The sequence below is a fragment of the Castor canadensis genome, chromosome 10, assembly GCF_047511655.1.
Source record: "Castor canadensis chromosome 10, mCasCan1.hap1v2, whole genome shotgun sequence".
Taxonomy (NCBI): domain Eukaryota; kingdom Metazoa; phylum Chordata; class Mammalia; order Rodentia; family Castoridae; genus Castor; species Castor canadensis.
In genome coordinates this window covers 77,307,383-77,329,027 of record NC_133395.1, presented here as the reverse complement: position 1 = coordinate 77,329,027, position 21,645 = coordinate 77,307,383, and the positions used below count along the sequence as shown (strand labels likewise).

Here is a 21,645-nt window from a genome sequence, read left to right as displayed (position 1 = left end):
CCTGTGGCATGGTAAGGCACCACTCCATGGCTGGAGAAAAACCACTTAATGTCATGAGCCAGGGAGCAAAGAAGAAAGAAGAGGAAGAGTCCAGAGTTCTCAGTCTCCTTTGAGGAGACTTTGAGACCTCCCATTAGATCCTACCTTGTCAAGGACAACACCAGCTCCCAATAGTGCCACCCTTAGAACCAGACCTTTAACACATGGACCTTCGGGGGACATTCAACATCAAAATTACGTAGGCATATAAGTTATCTAACTTTATTAACAAGTAAAGAAAGCAAATTAAAATGTACATAAAACTTTCTAGTTGATGAAGAGTAGACTGATTGCTGAAAAAATTTCTAATACCTAGTGTTGGCGTGGGTATGGGGGGGGACACTCTGATATATATTCTTTTTGTTTTGTAGTGGACATGGAACCCAGTGCCTTGCACGTGCTAAGCATGTACTCTATCACTAAGTTATATCCTCAGCCTAATACATTCTTCATACAAGTTTGTGCTGGGGTGATCTTTTTAGAGGTCAACATTTATTATAATTGTCCACATCCTTTCACATAGTATTTCAATTTTAAATTCATCCTACAGAAACGCAGGATATATGTACAAATATTTCATTGCAATTGGCTTGAGGTAGTAGTAAGATGAAAACAGTGAAATTACCATTAACGAGGATGTCATCTGTACAGTGGAATACCATACAGCAGTTAGAATAAGCTAGAACTTTCTGTATTGATAAGAAAAGATGCCTATTGCTAAATGCAGGGGTGGGGGGGAAGGAGGGAGAGTTACAAAACAGTTAAGTATATGTTAGTTTAAACAATGCATGTGAAGAAAAGACCTAGAAAAATATACATTGAGTTGCTAGTATTAGTTATTTCTGTGGTGACATTGTAGAAGACTTTCATTTCTGTATTATTTTTCTTTTAATAAAGTCATTCATAATCAGAAAATAGGTGTAAAGATCACACACATGTGCACAAAGTCAGAACCAAATTCAACCCTCTAGATGGCAGTTTAATCTACAAGATTGATCAAAAGAATTGGAAATGCATGTAGTTTGCTAGCAATTTCCCCACAATTCATTATTAGCCTTCTCATTTAGTAATAAACCATAGGTTTGGATGATCTTAAGCTGATAATTTGCATGACGAGTTGTTAGTATTAGAAATAAATTTTTCTGTCTCCATTATTAAATTCTGAGTCTCTTTACTGAGAAAACAAGAGTGGTGGAAAACTTTTCAGAACATTTTTGATTGTGTTGGGCAAAGAAAGGCAACCATCTTGGCATAGATCCCAAACTAAAACTGTTTATTGGAGGCTTTTTTTTGGGCAGCACTGGTTCTTGAACTCAGGAACTCAGGCTTCCTAGGCAAGTGTTATTACCGCTTGAGTCACTTTACCAATCCTTTTCTGTGATTGTTTTTTTTTTTGAGATAGGGTCTGGAGAACTATTTACCTGGGCTGTATTCAAATAGAGATCCTCCTGATCTCTGTCTCCTTACCAGCTAGGATTAGGAAGACATATTTTTTAAGTAAGTATTTAAATTGGTAGTACTGAATAGCTTCACCCAGGAGTTCAACATTATCAAGACTGTAGCAAGTTCATCTTGAAAGACCTATAGTATTGGCTTGTTCCTCAGAATTAGCTGTTTGTTATCAGAGTATTGCTGCACTGCAGTTCTTTTCTGACTTGAAGAGATCAAATAATATTGGATATTAAAGCCATTTTTTTTTTTTTAGGTCAAAACAGTGTACTCTAGTGGAGTACAGTACAGGCTTAGCTCTTCAGGTGTTTTTTTTTTTTTTTAAAGTCTTGCTATATGCATTGCTGTGATATCTTGCTGAAAATTTGTAACCACTTCTGTGAAGGTCAGTTTGCCAGATAGACTTTTCAGTTTTTAAAACATTGTTTAGCTAGGTACCAGTGGCTCATGCCTGTAATCCTAGCTACTCATGAAGCAGAGATCAGGAGGATCTCAGTTTGAAGCCAGCCCCAGGCATAAAGTGCACAAGACCCTATCTTGAAAATATCTAACACAAAATAGTGCTGGTGGAGTGGCTCAAGTGGTAGAGTGCCTGCCTAGCAAGCATGAGACCCTGAGTTCAAACACCAGTACCACCAAGATAAAAAGTTGTCTACTGTCAACCAGGTGCCCGTGGCACATGCCTGTAATCCTAGCTACCTGGGAGGTTGAGAACAGTGGGAGGATTGAGGTTTGAGGCCAGCTTGGGCAAAGAGTTTGCAAGATCCCATCTCCGAAATAACCAGAGCAAAGTGGCCTGGAGGAGTCACTCAAGCTGTAGGGAGCCTGCTTTGCAAATCACGAAGTCCTATATTCAAACCCCAGTCTCACCAACACCAAAACCCCAACCATTGTCTAGTACTCTCCTCATGTCTAGAGAATTTAATTTAATTTTCAAATCTTTATTGAAGATATGTGTATTAGGGAATACAAAATGCATCAAATATAGCCTTGGCTATATGTAAATATACAATCTAGTAAAGGAGCTTGAAATGTATAAATTATTGGGTGGCTTGATAGATATAAAATGTGTGATAAACTCTGTTCAGGGATATTTTGGACATCATACTTGAATTATATTTTGAAAAGATGTATGAAATATACATGGTAGGAAAGAAGGGCATTCTATGCAGATGAGAAGACTCAGATTTTGAGAAAAAGCATCCTGTATATGGTTTTGTTCTCTAGTCATTGATGTTGCAAGAGAATAGGCTACCATGTGGTCCACAATGTGCATGATGTGAAGACTTTCTAGATAATCTATATTTTAAAAAGATAATGTAGGTTTTTTTTTTTGTTTTAAATATTTAGACCTAAGGACAGAAATAAGGAAACATTTGGAGCATTCTTAAAACAGTTGAAGGGAGAAATGCAGCAGTTGTGCTTTAGGGCAGTGGAAGTGAAAGACTTATTTGAGAGAGATTTGGTAAAGCAGTTACTGGGTGGGGAGATGGCTGAGGAAGAGAAAGGAGTGAAGTGTAACTTAGTTTTTGATTTAGGAGTACATTTCACATACCTACTTAGAGATATTTAGTAATAGGCAGTTAGAAATGTGAGTTAGTTTAGAATCACCTGAGAGGAATGTAGTGTAGTGGTTTCTGAAGTCTGAAATAAAACTGTTTAGGTTTTGGCTGGTGGAGTGGCTCAAGTGGTAAGAGTGCCTGCCTAGCAAGCATGAGGCCCTTAGTTCAAACCCCAGTGCCACAAAAAAAAAAAAAAGGTTCAGGTTTCAGATCCCATCTCTGACACTTCGATTACAATGGGCAGTAATCATATCTATCTTAAAGAATTGACTGTGAGTCGATGGCTCACACCTGTAATTTTAGCTACTTTGGAGGCTGAGATTGGGAGGATCATTAATCATTCTCTCTCTATCTCTTCCTCCCTTTCCCCACACCCTTGCAGGACTCTAGTAACCATTTAAATTTCCCCTTTCTATAAGATCACCAGTGATATTGGAGGAGGGACCACCCAATGATGTCATCTTAACTAATCTCATTGACATGACCATAAATACAAATAAGATCACATTCTGAGGTATAGGAGTTAGGACTTCAATAAAGAAATTTGATGGTGGTGGGGATACAGTTATGTGGTTCAAAAAATAAGATACTACATATAAAATGGGTAATATATTTGATTCATGATTGGTACTCTGTACTACCAGGGCATCACATTGCAGCTTATCACCAAAGTTGCTTAAGATGCTGTCAGAGTTAGATGGAGAACTGAAAAAAGAACTTGATCTCTTTATCACCGTCCACAGGAACTTTATCAAAAGGATTGAAAGCACAGTATTTGTAATCACTAGTTGCTGTTCTGTACTTTTTTTTTTTTAAACTTTTTCTTCAGTTTATAAATTTTTGAGGGAACTCTGACCCTTGAAACAAAACAGTGTTTTGCCCAGCCACCTGCTTTGGGTTTCAGTCTTTTCTTAAGGTCACTCCTGGGTTTTTGTAACAGGGATAAAATGGATCAGCCTTTTTATCGTTTATATTAAGAATAAAAAAAGAAAAACCTACATGGAAAGTTTCCCTTAATACATACAAGGAGCACAGTAGTATTTTATCAGAAAGAGCTGACTTACAAGTACACTAATAAATGAATACAAATAATGGCTATAAAAAGTAACTATGTATTACACACTCAAAATCATCCAGGTATGCCAGTATCTCACAGTAACCCTGGAGAGTAACATTTCTGTTTTACATAGAAAACTGGGACTTAGATTAAGTAACACCGTGGAAGGTCAGTAGTTGGCAACTGGCTGAAGCAGACCTCACAGACAGCTGCGTTTACTCAGTCTACATCTATTTCACAGTAGGAGAGAATAGGAAGGTGAAAGTGTCAACTGAGGGGACAGAGGAGTCCTTTTTTCTTGGGCTTGCTATCATCTAACATTTCTGAGTCTCAAATTTCCTCACTGGAAGAATAGAGGCAATAAAATGTTTTTTTTATAAAGGTTGGATGTGAGAATCTATTGTAGCTTTTTATCAGTTTTTTTTTTTTTTTTTTTTGCAGTACTGGGCTTTGAACTGAGGGCCTACACCTGGAGAACTAGGGTCTCCCAAACTATTTGCCTGGGCTGACTTCATGATCTTCCTGATCTCTGCCTCCAGAGTAGCTAGGATTGCAGGTGTTAGCCATTGGTGCCAGACCAGCTTTTAAAGAATGCCTATTTCCAAAAAGTAAATATTTACACAAACATGCTAATAGATTTGAGGATACTGGAGAGTATAAAGTATGTGTAGTTATAGGAAGTAACCTTCCTTTTTTTTTTTTCCTTTCCCAAATGAATACTATAAATAGTGTATTATAAGGTAGAGGTTTTTTTTTGTTTTGTTTTGTTTTTTTAATTTAGTACTGAGGTTTGAAGTTAGGGCTTTGTGCTTGGTAGGCAGGCACTCTACCACTTGAAGTCACACCTCCAGCCCTGTAACATAGTTTTTAGCAGCTTAAACTAATTAGGGAGTACTTTCTGGAGAAGAAGGAATAAAAAATAATATTTATGATTACCTATGAGACAGAGTGCTAAGCAGTTTGCATGGGTTATTCCACTGGTATTCTGCACCAAAACCCTGCAAAATGGTATTGCCTCCTTTTTAGATGAAGAAAGGAAACTTACATATATTTGTTCAAGGTCAGATAGCTAGTGAGTAGCAAAAGGAGGTGCTCTTGTCTAACTTCAGGTTTTTATTCTTTTCCTTTTTTTAATTTTTTTTTATTCTTTTCCTTTATATCTGGGTCTTGAACATGGAGCCAGGTGTATGTGTGTAGTGACTGATTACACTCCAGATTCTAAAATGTAGGAGACATTAAGTATACAGAGAGGGGTTGGGAGTATGACTCAGTGAGAGGGGTCTTAGCATGTGCAAGACCCTGGGTTCAGTCCCCAGCTCCATAAATAAATAAATTAAAAAAATGAACATACTGAGCATATAACTTTGAATGGATGAGAGAGTTGAATAATTTTGGAGCTGTATGCTCTTATTTTATCTTTTGTAAGTATTTGCATAAAGTATTCAATTTTTTCTCTATATGGATACCCAGTTGTCTTAAATTCACTTATTGAATAATCCTTTTTGCTCCAGATTAAAAAAAAAAGTTTTCTTGAAATATAATTGACATACTATTAAATCTATCCTTTGTAAGTTTATAATGCAGTTATTTTTAGTAAATATTTAGGGTTGTGCAGTAATCAAGTTTTCTACAAGATAGTATTTTGTTGTTTTTCATAACTCTCCATTGAGAGTTGCAGGTTAGATGGTATAATCTTCATTTTATAAGCATTTTGTCCAAGAGTTAATAGCTAGTAAGTGACAGAGCTGAGACTCAAACCTAGCACCTTTTGAAGAAATCTTAGTATGAGGACTGAGGGCTTGGCTCTAGTGGTAGAGCAAGCATGCCTAGTAAGTGCAAAATTCCCAGTAGTGCCAAGAGATAGAAAGTGAGAGAGAGAGATTGATTGATTGAGAGAGATATTAGTATGATAGTTGAGAACAGATTGTTGAGGGTTTGCTAATGTCAGACTAAGAAGTTTAAATTTCATGATTTAAGGTGAGCATTACCAGCATCTAGTCTGTGAAGTACTGGTTGGCAGAGGAAAATACTTGACATTTTCAGTTGAGCGCTTTCTCTAAAGTTTTTTATATGGAATTCTAGTTCCTCACAATGTTGTCTTAATATATTTTTGTTGTGATAATAAAATACCTGAATCCAGGTAACTTATGAATAATACAGGGTTATTAAGCTCATGCATAGGAAGCCCAAGAGCATCATTTCAAACCATGACATAGAGCAAACTTGATAGCTTCTTTCCTCCCTGTTTTTTGCAGTGATCCATTCCAGTGCCTGGTGCAAGTGTGGCAAGTACTCTACCACTGAAATACATCTCCAGCTGTCCTACTCTTTATAAAGTCTCTAATGCCAGCATGGGGGCCCCATTCCTTCACCTCTTCAAATTCTAATTACTTGCAAAAGGCTTCACCTCCAAACATTGACAAATGACTTTGGAGATTGCTTTTCTTTTTGCTGGGGATTGGGGTTTGAACTCAGTGCTTTAACCCTCTTATCACATGAGCCATGCTTCCAGTCCATTTTGCTCTGATTATTTTGGAGATGGGATCTTGCAAACTTATTTGCCTGGGCTGCCCTCGAACCATTTTCCATCTGATCTCAGCCTCCCAAGTAACTAGGATTATAGGCCTGAGCCACCAGTGCCTGGCTTGGAAATCACATGTTTAACACATGAAATTTGGTAGACACATTTAAACCTCACCAGTTCCTTGGTCAAGTAAGTTGGGAAAGTAATCTTTCCTATTGTTAGGATTATCATAGTTCACATTTTGCATGAAGACTCTGGGAATTTGTGCAATAAAGAATGGGTTTACTTTTTACCCCTCACCCCAGTATTTTCCAAATTTTTTTGGTCTCTGAAGTCCCTTCAGGTAACATTAATGTAGTATGACATTTTTGCTGAATTAAATACATTTCATTAGTGAGAGGACAAGACTCAAGATTTATTTAGTTAAGCTGAGAGGTTGTTTTTTTGGGTAGGTTATTATTGTATACATTTATCTCTGTTTTGAGATATGGACTCACTATGTAGCCCAGGATGTCCTGGAACTCAGTTTTCCTGCCTCTACCTCTCAAATGTTGGGATTATAGATATGTACCATCATGCCCACATTTATCTGTTAATAGTTGTGAAGTAACTGCTGACAGATGTGTAAGTTCTGTTTTTTTTTTCTTTAGGTATTTGTAAGATCCTTTGGTTCAAAGTTTGAATGTCTTGAGATCATTTCAAAACTGAAGGTTTGATAATTTGTATCTGATTAATATTCCCCACTCTTAAAAATAGAAAAGTAGTTTAGTACAGCGACATGATTGCTTTTATATCCCAGTTGTACCACTTACTGGCTTTGTGACTTGGGCAGGCTGTCTAATCTCTGAATCATACTTTGTTTAACAATAAAAATAACAAAGATGATCAGCTTAGCTGTAGTTATTCAGATTGAGATTCATTTCTACATACTGATTTTGCTATTGATTATTAAGCCATATGTTGTAGTCCATTTTGGTAACTATAACAAAATAACTGAGATTGGATAACTTATAAAGAACAGATAATTTATTTCAGTTTTGGAGGCTGGGAATTGTAAGATCAAATTGTGGGTGTCAGCAAAGTCTTCTCTTTCTGCTTCAAGATGGTGTCTGATTGCTGCAGCCTCACAGTGGTGAAAGGGGCAAAAATGGCTCCCTCATACTTTTTTTTTGACAGTACTGGGGTTTGAACTCAGGGCCTATACCTTGAGCCACTCCACCAGCCTTTTTTGTGATAGGTTTTTTCGAGATAGGGTCTCTTGAACTGTTTGCCCGTGCTGGCTCTGAACCATGATCCTTCTGATTTCTGTCTCCTGAGTAGCTAGGATTACAGATGTGAGCCACAGGCACTTGGCTTTTATACTTCTTTTTAAACTCATTCCTGAGTGATCTGCCCTCATGGCTTTAATCATCTTCTAAAGAGCCAACCTATTAATAGTGTTATTGTTTCAACATATGAATTTTGGGGAGCACATTCAGATCAGTGTTTTTGTTCCAATACCCTCTCTCCCCCAATTCATGTCCTTCTGATATGCAGAACACATTAATTCCATCCCATTATCCCCCCAACATTTTAACCTCAGTTAAATTCTAGCATCAGGTTGCTTAAAAGTCTGAAGTCCAGAGTCTCATCGAAATCAGGTATGGGTGAGACCTAAGGTGTAATTCATCCTAAGGCAGATTACTCTCCCCAGTGTGAACATGTGAAATCAAAACAGACTCTTCCAGAATGCAGTGATGGGACAGGGAAAGGACAGGCATTTCCATTCCACAGGGTGAAACAGGAAAGAAGGAATAACAGATCCCTTTCTCAAAGTCTGGAAGACACTCAAAATACCCTCGTCAGGTCATTCTTCTATGGTCTGGATGAATTGAAACTGGATTCCTTCTGTCCATTATGATATCTTCATCTAGGTTACTTGGTACTCTCTCCTAAAAATGCCTTTTTGTAGTCTTTACAACCTGCCAGGATGAGAATTTCCCAAATCTTTGTTGCTTCCCTTTTGATTATAAATTGGGTCTTTAAATTGTTTCCTCACATTTTACTGTCAGCCCAAGCAGTGTATTTTGATTTTGTAAAATTAAAAAAGAGGAAATAAAAATTTACTGATTGTTTTGTCAGGAGCCCCTATATCTATCTGTTAGCTTATTTACTTATTTAGGTGGGACTGGAGTTTAAACTAAAGGTTTTACACTTGGAAAGCAGGCACTCTGCTGCTTAAGTCATATCTCTAATCCATTTTGCTCTGGAGATGGGGAAACAACATTTGCCAGTGATGGCCTCGAACCATGATCCTCCTTATCTCAGCCTTCCAAGTAACTAGGGTTACAGGTGTGAGCCACAGGAGGCTGGCCTATTCATTTATTTTTTTAGTTTGCTTTTTAGCTGGGGAATCAGGATTGGGAAGATTTCTTAATGATTTTGTCTGGAGTAGGGCAACTCTTCTTGCAGCTCAGCTTACTGGTAAAGCATAAGACTTTACACTTAAACAGCAGTTTAAAAAGTAGCTACAAGCCAAGTACTCAGGAAGTAGCATCCAGAACACCTTGTTTAGTACTTTGTTAACATGCAATGTGATTGCCCTCCTAGTTCTACAATCCTTCAGTATCCTTCTGCTACCCTAAAATCAACGCCATCCCATTGCTACCTTTGCATACCACCCCCCCCCCCAAATTCTGAGTTAATGCGTGTGAGACTGCTGGTCTGTTTCAAAAGATGTGTTGTGAAACAGTATCGATAACCTTGCCTCTGTTTACCATATAATGATTCTCGGGAGAAATTGTAGTGACTTATATTCTACTGTCCTTTTGCTAAGTGAAAGGAAGAAAACTTGATGAGGAAACTAGAAATGCAAGTGTGATTTCTTCATGTTATGTGTGTTGATAAATATAAAATACTATTTCTATAGGAAAAGTAGTCAACAAGAATACTGTTGAACATGTTTTTTTCATTGGGACTGGGGTTTGAACTCAGGGCTTCTCTATTGCAACACAGGTGCTCTACCATTTGAGCCACACATCTGGTTTGCTGTAGTTATTTTGGATGGGGTTTTGTGAACTATTGGCCTGGACTGGCTTCGAACCTTGATCCTCTTGATCTCAGCCTCCCAAGTAGCTAGGATTACAAGGTGGGAGTTACTGGCTTCTGGCTTGTTTAACAGTTTTTTAGGGCAGAGTAAATTTTACTTGATCTTGCCTTGTGTTATGAACTGGTAAACATGTGACCGACATTTGAGGCTTTCAAATTTATTTAGGAACATAGAGGCAAAAATAAATGTTTTGTCCTCAAATAATTTTAAATACTAGGATTTTCCTTCTCTTTCAGTTCCTGTAATGGATGGAGGTGCTTTAACTGATACAAGTCTCACAGATTCCTATTTCAGCACCAGCTTTATTGGAGTCAATGGATTTGGAAGCCCTGTGGAAACAAAGTATCCCTTGATGCAGGTATTCTGAATGTGAATTTATAGTACACTAAAACAGTGAAGTTTATTCCAGGAGTAGGGAACATCAAGAGGTTTCATTTATTCCTAAATGATTTGAATGGGAAGTGAGATTTGTGAGATGTAGAGATGGGTTGGATATAGTTAAGACAGCTCTCATAGAATTGAAGTCTGAGAGTTTTCAAGGGTTTGGTTGGGAAAGGTGGATGGTGGTAGAGTATATAGAGACTAGTTCCACTTATTTTGTGTATGTATATATATAGTAATTAAACTTGGCATAATAATAGTATTTTACTTTTTTGTGTGTAGATAATATATACATATGCATCTCCACTCACTAGCCATCCTGTTAATCTTCTTAGGGACAGCTAAGTACTGGTACCAGTTTTCTGGGTTTTCTTTAGGAATGTTCTTTTCCTTATAGAAGCATATTGCTGGCTTCATGTTTAAAATGTCAAATTTAAAGCCACAGTACTTCAGGAGTTTTGTTTTGTTTTTGTGGTACTGGGGTTCAAACTCAGGGCCTCACACTTGCTAGGCAGGTACTTTAGTGCTTGAGCCACTCCAAGAGCCCTTTTTTTTGTGTTGAGTATATCTGAGATAGTTCTGTTTCTCTGGGCTGGCTTTGAATTATGATTCTAGGATTACAGGTATGAGCCACCAGTACCCCAATATAATATAAAATACAATATTTTATATTAACAGTGTTTTTGAATTTTCTATAATCCATTTTGTTCTTTGTAAAAACTTTTTTTTTCTATCATAAACCATACAGTGCTGAGGATGTTTTAATTTATATTTCTATAGATTGATGTGGCGGAATTTTGTAGACTAGGGTAAGATTGAAAAATATTTTAGTGATGTTAATTGGAAAATTGCCATAGTAAAGTTGGTATATTGTCCTTTCTTGTTTCTGTGATACATTACTGGTTTGCCTCCATAAATGGGTCTTCCTTCCTTCCTTTCTTCCTTCGGGGTTTGAACTCAGGACTTTGTGCTTGCAAAGCAAGCACTCTTAACACTTGAGCCATACCTCTAGTCCATTGCTCAGGTTATTTTGGAGATGGGGATCTCTCAAACTATTTTCCTGGGTTGGCCTTGAACTATGATCCTCCCAGTCCCAGCCTCCCAAGAAGCTAGGATTATATGAATGAGCCACTGGTGCCTGCATATACCTTCTTTTGATTGCCCATGAGCCAATTTTTTTTTTTTGATATTAAAATCACTTCAAGAACTCAGCCCCTCCCCTTCCCTATGAAATTGAATAAGAAATTGAATGTCTAAGTTCTGGATTACAGAATTAAAGCCAGAGTTGAGAATTCCTAACCTTATACTTTTCAAGGTATTGAGTTAGATGTCATATAAGAGGCCTATAGGCATGAAGGACTTTACAGCATGGAAAGACATAGAGGCTGTGAAGTAAAACAGATGACATGTTTAGAAAATGGAAATGTCCTGATGATACAAATTGAGAGAGGATATTAGAACATTTATTGACTTTATATAGTTACTTTACACCATCTTGGTGTGTGATTGGAATTTATAGTTTATGGACAAGGAAACTTAGTAGTGTCTTGCTCAAGCTCTAATTATGTTATGGAAATGCAATTCAAAATAGGTCTGCAGTTTTGCTTTTGTATAACTGATCAGTGAAAAACAACTTTTATTTGATGTGTTTCAGAAGTCTTTGGAAGTTTTTGTATAGAGAGTTGTACTCCAGGCAACAACATTTATGGGAAAATTAGTTTAATTAAAGGGAAAGAACCAAAGTCTTTTTTTTTTTTTTTTTAACTGTGCTGGGGCTTGAACTCAGGCAGGGCCTACACCTTGAGCCACTTCACCAGCCGTTTTTTGTGTTTGATATTTTCGAGATAGGGTCTCACAAACTATTTGCCCAGGCTGGCTTCAAACCGTGATCTTCCTGATCTCTGCCTTCTGAATAGCTAGGATTACAGGCGTGGGGCCCCGGCACCTGGCCGACTGAGTCTTAATTGGTTGAATACTTTTAATTCTGTGTTTTTCAATGACACTATGTGTACATATTTTATTTTTTAGAGAATGACTAATAGTAGCAGCTCTCCGAGCCTTCTAAATGATAGTGCCAAGCCATACGCAGGCCATGGTAAGTCCTGGATCCTTTTGCTTGTGTGTGTGTTTGTATATTTCTGATATGAAAAGCAATATGCCTATTGTAGAAATGTTAAAAATTGTGAGCAAGTATTAAGTAGAAAAAAACCCCACCCTTTTTTGCACCCAAGGGTGACTACTAAAATTTAGATTGCTCCATTTTTCTCTGTATATAAATACATACAATTAACATTAAACATACCTTAATCATGAATATCTTCAATTACTGTGAATTAAATTCCATTGTTTAGTTTTATAGTTTACTTAACTACTTTTGTTTCTTTTTAAAAAACTAATACACTCCAATGTACTAAGTGTGCCAGTGTTTTAGTACATAATACAAGGGAAATTATTATTTCTTTCTGGACACATCTTGCAAGTAGAATCATTTCAAAAATTACGAACATTTTTAAGACTTTTTTTTTTTAGTTTTCACTGTTTTTTATTATGAACATTATGATAGTGCATAATCCTTTATCATATATCTAAGTATAATTATATCTAAGCAACATCTTTCAAAGCAGAGTTGCTCTGCAGATGGAATTCACATTTCAACATTTGATAACACTTCAAAGTTGGTCTCCAAAATGTTTATACTACTTTGTACTTACACAAACAAAAAGAGAGTATTCATTTTTCTCACCCTTGTTAACAGTGGTAATAAATGATACATTTTTAAGACTTTTGATGCACAAATTTCCATATCTTTTTCTGTATTCTAGTTTTTAAAAAAGTTCAGTGGTTTTTTGAAAGTATATAAAAGTTGAGTGCTAATACTAAGTAAAATGTTAATAATTAATAATGGTGAAAATAAGATTTTAAAAAATATGAAAAAATTGAGTGCTAATACTTATCAGCAAAATGTTAATTAATTAATAGTGGGAATAAGAATTTGCATGATTTGCATGTGATAGACATTTTATATATGGGTCTCAAATCTCTGTCCTATTCAGAAATTTCAATCTCGTGCTTTAGAAAATAAATTTTAATATTGGATAGAATTTTAGAAGCTAGTTTGTAGCATTATATATTTTCAAATTCCCATAGAGTTTAAATGCTATCAGAGGTAGCACAAAGGATGTAGAATGGATGAATAGTAACTACCTATTTTTAAGTGTATAAATTGTATAAAATTTTTTCTATTTGTTAAATCCAGTGAAGAGTTAGATTATGCAAATTCAGAAGAAAGAGGAATTAAACAGTAATCGGTAGATAGTGCATTATGAAGAGATTTAAAGTTACTTCAAATGAGGGAGTTTATTTTATTTTATTTTATTTTTAAATTTCATTCCAGAATATTTTATATTTCATGTACATTTGAGTTGGTGGAATGAAGTTCATACTTATCTTAATCCATTTATGCTACCATACCAGAATATCTGAGATTATACAATTTATAAAGAGTAGAGATTTATTTCTCACAGTCCTGGAGGCTGGGAAGTCCAATGTCAAGGAGCTCACATCTGGTCAGGGTCTTCTTCATGCATTATCCCATGACAGAAGACAGAAGAACAAGTGTGTGAGGGTGGGGGGAAGAGAGAAGAGAAGAGAAGAGAAAGAAAGAAAGTAACTAAGGAAGAAAGAAAGAAAAAGAAAAAGAGGAGGAGGAGAAGGGGTTAAACACATTCTCTTATCAGGAACCTACTCTCACACTAAGCCACTCTTGTGATAATGGTATTTATCTAATGACCTAATCACCTCTTAAAGGCCCCACCTCTCCATCTCTCCACATTTTGTACCTGGGATGACAGGCACATGCCACTGCATCCAATTGAAATGAATTTTGGGAGATTTTTGCCCCTGCTGGCTTCAAACTGCAATCCTCCCGATCTCATGCTCCCAAGTAGCAAGGGTTATAGGCATGAGGCACTGGTGTCTTTAAAGACTGGTGTTCATTTTCCTGAAATGATAATATTTTTCATTTTTTACTTAGTGGGTTGGCTGAAGTAGGAGAAATTGCATCCCATGAAGGATATGAGATAGCAGGCCTGTTCTCCTAAATTTAGTTTAAAATGACAACTATCTTTGGGTGCCTTACCTGCACTTATATTTTCCCTTTCTCTCATGTACTCATACGTGCTCTTCCCTACCCTCTAGTGAATAACACTTTATTGAGGACAACAGTGTTGGGAGAGGCTGTGCTGCAAGGGACATCATTACTCTTCATCCCTTCTACGAGGAGGGGAGCTCTGGAAAATGAAACTCTAAATGAGGGAGTTTAGTATGTTTTGAAGGATTTCACAGATAATCTATGAGATTAAAAAAATACAAGATTTATTAAAGCTCAGAGTGAAGATAAGATACTTCATTGAATCTCAAGCATACCTTTTCAGAAACTTCTGATTTGTGAAGAAATAGTTAAGAGTTACAGTTTTGTCTGTAATTTATTTGAATATGTAAAATCATTGGACTCTATATTGGTATTTTGAAACATTTAATAGTTCCATCTTTAAAAATTCAATAGTTTACCCTGTGCTTTTAAAAAGAATGTCAAATATCTTTTGATAAATTTAAAATAAGGAGTAGTTTGTAGAGTAGATGGTTTTAAGGCTTTGTCAATGTTTATAAATCCAACTTAGTGCTTTCAGAGTAGGGTTTTGTCTCAAGAACACAAGCACCTATTTACTGTAGATAAACTAACTTCTTTATAAACATATTTCCAATAGCATGATTTAGAGTCTTCTTTTTCTGTTTGATTTTTCTCTTGTTTTAATCAAATAGATGTATCCTAATCTGTAGTTTCTGAAGTCATATACTGAAAATGGGCTGAATGAAGCATTCATCAATTTGTTCTTAATTCCTTCAAGAATATTAGTGTGCATCACTTTGTGAGGCAGTGTAATTATTGTGGCATATGACTTATTGTAGGCACTATCAAATTAATATTTATTAGATTTGTGGGTTCTCTGAGTTCTTCTGTGTGGAAACTTATGTAACTTGCCTTCCAGATCCTTTAACTTCACCTGCTTCATCCTTGTTTAATGACTTTGGTGCCCTCAACATCTCTCAGAGAAGAAAGGTAGGTGAAATTGAAACTTGAGTGAAAATGGAATTTAGAAGTGATGTTGGGATTATTAACCTCTATTTTTTTTAAGTATGGGGAGAGCTTTTTATGGACCAAAATGTTTTTATTCTTTATCTTTTATGTGTGGGATTTTATTTGATCTCTGTGCATGGAATAGGGAGATTATATGTGAAGGGCTGAAATCCTATTGCTTATTTTTTGCTCATTCTCTTCATCTTAATATATTCTGCTTTTTAAGATAGCGTGTTACTATTAACAGTTACTGTTAATGTGAGTAAATATAGGCATGTTAATCATGATTGAACTTTAGTTTTGACTGTTTTGTCTAAATTTCAAAGATTCTTTCTTTCTTTTTTAAAAACTTTTCATAATTGACCCAAATGTTTTAAAAACCAGTTTAAAACTTTCTTTTTTTGAGGGGAGGATCTTTTTGAGACAGCTTCGTTATGTAACCCAGGCTGTCCTCAAACTTGACCCTTTTGCCTTAGCAGCCCCAGTGTTAGAATTGCAGGCATGTGTCACCGTGCCCAGTTCTTACAACCTTTTCTATTAGAAATTCGATTTAATTTGGAATTGAGGTTAGTAGACAATGTGTAAATTTTTGTAATAATTTTAGAAGAACTGATTCTGCAGTAAGTTGAAATGAGCATTTTGATGCCTTGAGTCTTTATAGTCAATACTAGTCACTTAAAGAAAGTGTTCTTTTCTGGTTAGGATCAGTAGCAGCTGAAGATGTTCAGGAGTTTATATACCTTGGTGGCAATTACTATAAAGTTATAATGTTTTGTTTCCTAAGTAATGGAAGAAAGACCCCCCCAAATATGGCCTGCCTTGGAGGAACCTTCATGCAAGGGAGTGGAACTGGAACTTCTTCCTAAGAAGTCATATAACAAGCTGTGTAACTGTTTCTTGTTCACTGGCTAATGTATTTATTTAATAAATATCTCTGTGTATAGCATAAAAAAAAGACCCCCCCCAAATAAAAATAGTAATTTTAGCAAAAAGTGATATGAACTGAAGATGCTTTTGGGAAGAATCTGACCAGAGGGTGATACAAAATAAAGTTCAGGCCAGGTGCTGGTGGCTTACACCTATAATCCTAGTTGTTGAAGAGGCAGAGATCAGGAGGATTGCAGTTCAAAGCCAGCGTCTGGCAAATAGTTCCCGAGACCCTATCTTGAAAATACCCAATGCAAAACCGCTGGTGGAGGGGCTCAAGTGGTAGACTATGTGCATGCTTAGTAAGCATGAGGACCTGAGTTTAAACCCCAGTACCACCAAAAGAAAAAAAAATGAAATTCAGGAAGACTGTGGTGATGATGGTTCCATGGCATATGTTTAGTCATCTCCAGTCTTACTGAATTGTATACTTTAAATATGTACAACATTTTTTGGTGGTGGTACTAGGTTTTGAGCTCAGAGTCTTCCACTTGCTAGGCAGGTGGTCTTCCATTTGAGCTATGCCCTCAGCCCTTTTTTACTTTTGTTATTTTCAAAGAGGGCCTTATGTTCATACCCAGTTGGCCTGGACCGACATCTTTCTATTTATACTTTCCACAGAGCTGGGATGGCAAGTGTGTGCCTTCAAGTTCAGCTTTTATTGGTGGGGATGGGCTTTCTTGAACTTTCTGCCTGGGCTGGCTTAGAATTGTAATCTTTCTGACTGCCTCCTGAGTAGCTAGGATTACAGGTGTGAGACACTGTGCCAGGTTTAATATGTACAACATCTTACATGTCAATCATACCTTAATAAAATGATTTTAAAAATTCAGGAAGACCAGATGTTTTCAAGGCAAAACAGATTCTGTGGGCACAGGTAAAATCACATTACCACCACAGGTACCTAATATTATTTCCATTTCAAGACTTGCTTGAGAATGAAAAAGTTTTTAGAAAATGTTTTTAAGCAGGTAGACTTGTTTAAAAGGTGTAGATTTGATTTTTATAGATTTCTTGTTTTTGAGAATTGATCCCAGGGCCTGACATATCCTAGACAAATACTTTATCACTGAGCTACATCTTCATGCTGGATTTTATGGATTTCTTAGAGGCTGTCACTAAGAATGAGTTTCTTCTTGGTTTACATACTTTTCTCATAAGTTTAGATGTTTGATTTCTAACTCCCTTTGTTAGAAGTGGAATAGAGTTGGACACAGCAGACCCATTGGCATGTGAGAAGACAGTAGACAAAGCCATCAGTGTGGATGTAAACAGTAGAATGCTGAAAAGCAGGTACATGCTGAAAATCAAGTCATTTAGAGCTCTTTAGAGGAGAGTAGAAGGCCTTTACATTGTTTTTTGGTGGTGATCTGGAGTTCAAACTAGGGTCCCCTGCACTTGCTAGGCAGACACTCTACCAATTGAGGCCCCTGTCCCCATCCCCTTTTTTGGATTAGTTATTTTTCAGATTGCATCTCGTTTTTGCCCAGGGTTGGCTCAGATCGCAGTCCTACTTCTAGCCTCCCACTTAGCTGTGACCATAGGTGTTAACCACTGATCCTGGCTTATTGATTGAGATTGGGTCTCACTAACTTTTTGCCCAGACCAGCCTTGAACTTTGATCCTTGTGATTTCTGTCTCCTGAGTAGCTGGGATTATAGATGTGGAGCACTGTGGTAGGCCTCTGCTGTGATTTTTGAAGTGCTGGATCTCTAACTTTGTGACTTGAATCAGTTTCCTAGGCTGTAATCTGTACATCTGTGAAATGACAGGTGTGTCATGAATAATTGTGGTGTCTTTCATCTCTTAAAAAAACCTGTCTAAATGGAAAGCATTCACATTAGTCTTTACCTAGAAATTTATGATTTTTTGGGGGTCAGGGGCAGTACTGAGGTTTGAACTTAGGATCTCACGCTTGCTAGTCAGGTGCTGTACTACTTGAGTCACTTTACTAACCCAAAATTTATGAATCTTGCCATTTACATTTAAAATAATAATAGGGGCATGGTGAGTTTTTCCAGTAATGGGCTGTCACATGTGGTATCTGTGTGGATAAAAGTTGCATATGTTTTAAATTGTTAATTGTTGAATTGAAAAGGTTTAGGAACATTCTTGATAAAACTAGTGCTCTTCCTTTATCATGGTCTATACTCCATTCCTGTCCTTCATTGTGTAAGTGTCTGTTCATTGTTCATTTTGGACTTTTGCCTTGGTGTTTTACCTGTAAATATATTGTACTTTAATCAGTCTAACCCACTCTGTTACTCTTTCCTTGCCTTTGCCCTGGGACTGGCCTTAGACCCTGATCTTCCTAACCTACACCAACCACATAGCTGGGATTACTGGCTTGGACCATCACCTATAGCTTGTTACATTTTTTAAAATAAATTTTATATTAGGAAATATTCATTATACAGGGGGGATTCATAGTGAAAATTCCAGTTAGACTTACATTGTACATTAGTTACATTGCCCCCATTGTCTCTCCCCCTCAGCCCCCTCCCCATCCCACTTACAGCAATTTTAAGAGGTTTTTTAGTTCTGTTTCATATAGCTATTTGAAGTCCATCAACCATATACTGTCACCTTAATCTCCTTCCTTCAAGGAGTATTGCCTTGTATATTGCAGTCATGTAGAGGCTTCCTATATTTATTTTGTTGTAGTCATTCATAATGTCTCCTTAATGATGCAGTTTTATTGCAAATATTCAATTATAATTCCATGTTTATATAAGCAGGCTGGCATGATTAGTCAGTGGTATTTCATAATGATGTCAGAGAACAGGTAGTTAGTCCATACCTATCAAAATTTCATACCTTGTAAGGCAAATCACGTGCTGATTTTTGCCTGTGGGATTATGTGACTCATTGGGATCCTACAGTCAAGTATCTTTACTCTAGGCAGTTTTATTTACTGTGTGCTATGTGGAAAATGAAGAGAGGACTGTTGTGTTTCCTGCTTCCCTCAAATCTAATCACAGAGGCAGTATGTGAACCTATTAGAGAATATCCACACTGCAGCATATTAATTATTACCAATTTCAATGCTCCTAATCTGTGAGGATTTATGGAGAAAAAATGTTTGATTTGAGTGTGAGGAACATGGAGAAGTTAAGATACCTAGGCGGAGGGCATGCTTGATTGTAGTACAAGTAAGAGCTTCAGGTAAACTCCTAATTCTCCTCTGAGTATCCTTCACAGGTAAGTTAGCTGAGGGCCTTGTTATCTTTAGGGACATGTTGAAATAAAATGTAGGATGCAAAAAGCATAAAGGGGTTCATAGCCATTTATCTAAATATACAACAAGAGTTGTATATTGAGAACCCATGCCTTTGGACACTACTGTTCACAGTACTCAAAGGGACTAGTGCTAGTTCTAGTCCATTTTATTTACATTAAAAGTAAATATTTAGAAACTTCTATAACAACTTGATAATACTCAACTTATCTCTTAATTTATTTTTATTTTACAAGACTATAGAATAGACACATTGGAATAAATTTTAAAGCAACCTTTTGTATTAATGCTTGAGAATCACTGATTGCTTTTGTTTTTATTTTTCACATTAGGAATGCATAATTTTATAGCTAGGAAAAGTAGCCATAATTTGAAAATGTGTATAATTATTCTTGGCCAAGGATGATGGTGGAAAAATTTGAATCCTAGGTTTACATTCTATGTGACAGTTAAGTCCCACAAGACAAGATGACTTGAGTTTTGTTAAAAAATGAGTGATAATATTGTAGAGATTAGTTAACACATGAGGAAACCTTAGTAGCAAGGCAGGTACAAAATTGAGCACTGGTATCAAAGGACTGGTATGGCCTGGGAGCATGATTCAAGTAGTAAAGCAGTTGCTTTGCAAGCTCGAGGTCCTGAGCTCAGTCCATAGTAGGGAGCGTGGGGAGACAGACAGACAGGACTAGACAGGGATAATGACCAGGACTGACAACCTGGTATGAAAAGAAAGACTTGAAAGTTACCGAGTCACAAATGTGATCTAGACAAGCAGTAAAATTGATGATAAATCCTTTGAGAGCAAAGTACTACTCAACAAATTTGATGTTGAAATGCAGATAAATAAATAGTGAATTGGTTTGGTGCCATGACACCTTGATAAAAATTCTTGCCGAGTTTTTGTACAGAGCCACCACATATGATTGATGTAAATCCTACGCAAATGAGAAGTTTTCACAGTTTGTGTCTAATGTTTTTGGTTTTCTCTTTTGTGTCTTTCTCGGCTAATGATGTGTTTCATTTTCTTTTTTACTCACTTTGGTCATCTTCCCATTCAGTCTTGCTCCTCCCCTCCCCCAAAGCAAAAAACCAAACAACAACAACAACAAAAAAAAACCTCTGGTACTTGTCATTTACCATTTACATTTTGGCTGGCTTACTTTGAATTGTTGTTTCAATAAATATACAAATTTTCCTGCACATTTGCATTCTGTTGCTAATAGTGGGAAAACAGATTTTCACTTTTGTCAGTTTTTAAAGGCTTTGATGACAAGTTAAATCCTTTGTGGTTAGGAGGCAAAGATTTCTGAAGTATCATGTTTACTTCTGTTCTTAACTTTAAAGCTCTTCCTTAGGGTGAGAAATGTGGAATTAAAAGGGGCTGGCTCATCTGCTATGGTTTACTTGTGAAGAGATGTGGATGGTGGAAGTACAGCTTTGGATTATTCTGTTTGAGAACAAAGTTTACTAGCAGTCCTTTCTGTGCTTAGGCTCTCTTGGCACATCACACCAATTATTGCTCTCAAGAAAAATGAAAAAAAGACATGGAGAAGATATTGACTAGTAACTGAAAATTTAGTCTAAAACTTTATGTGTAAAAAAATTTTTTTACAGTTCTTTACATGTGTTCTAAAAGAAATCATGTTTCACTGGTATTTAGATTACTAGTTCACTACATTAGCTTGAATATATCATTTAATCATTTACCTATGAATGCTGTACAGTAATCTTTCTATGGAAAACTGTGTTTAGAATTCCAAATTAATCCACTGAGCACTACTGTTCCTTTACTGAAGTCACTAACTATCATTCATTTCCATTTGCTAAGCTGTGGGAATGTGTACTATTCCTGCTTAATCAGGGGTATAGTTTAGGCTGAGAGAGGCACCTATGGGTCTCTGAGGGAAACTGGTAGAGTTGTTGGAACAAAAGTTCCTAGGCAGAGGTGCACCCATAGAGTTTATTCCAAGCCTGTTAGTTCAAAGAGCAAACAATTAGGAATAGTGCTAACCTAGTAGTTTTGAATAATGGTTAAGGTTTTAGAGTTTGGAGCTGGATTCAAGGCAGTTGGAATCAAATCCTTATATTTTCACTGATTATCTTTGTGTCTTTAACTTAGTAAACCTTTTTGTTTCTTCATTTGTAAAATGAGAATAGTAATACTTAGTACCTACTTATGTTGAGTTGTTGAGGACTAAATGGGATACATTTACATTTAGGAGTAAATGCCCGGCACAAAAATG

At 36.5% G+C, this 21,645-nt stretch overlaps 1 protein-coding gene across 5 annotated transcripts in view; it reads left to right on the top strand.

Moving 5' to 3' along the window:
- Positions 1-21,645, top strand: part of Pan3 (poly(A) specific ribonuclease subunit PAN3) — a 132,166-nt gene that overhangs the window by 14,536 nt on the left and 95,985 nt on the right. For all 5 annotated transcript variants that reach the window (XM_074043639.1, XM_020176805.2, XM_020176803.2 and 2 more), the window contains exons 2-4: positions 9,956-10,077; positions 12,129-12,195; positions 15,149-15,219. In XM_074043639.1, the coding sequence (XP_073899740.1) occupies positions 9,956-10,077; positions 12,129-12,195; positions 15,149-15,219 (260 nt within the window). The remainder of the gene's footprint in view (positions 1-9,955; positions 10,078-12,128; positions 12,196-15,148; positions 15,220-21,645) is intronic.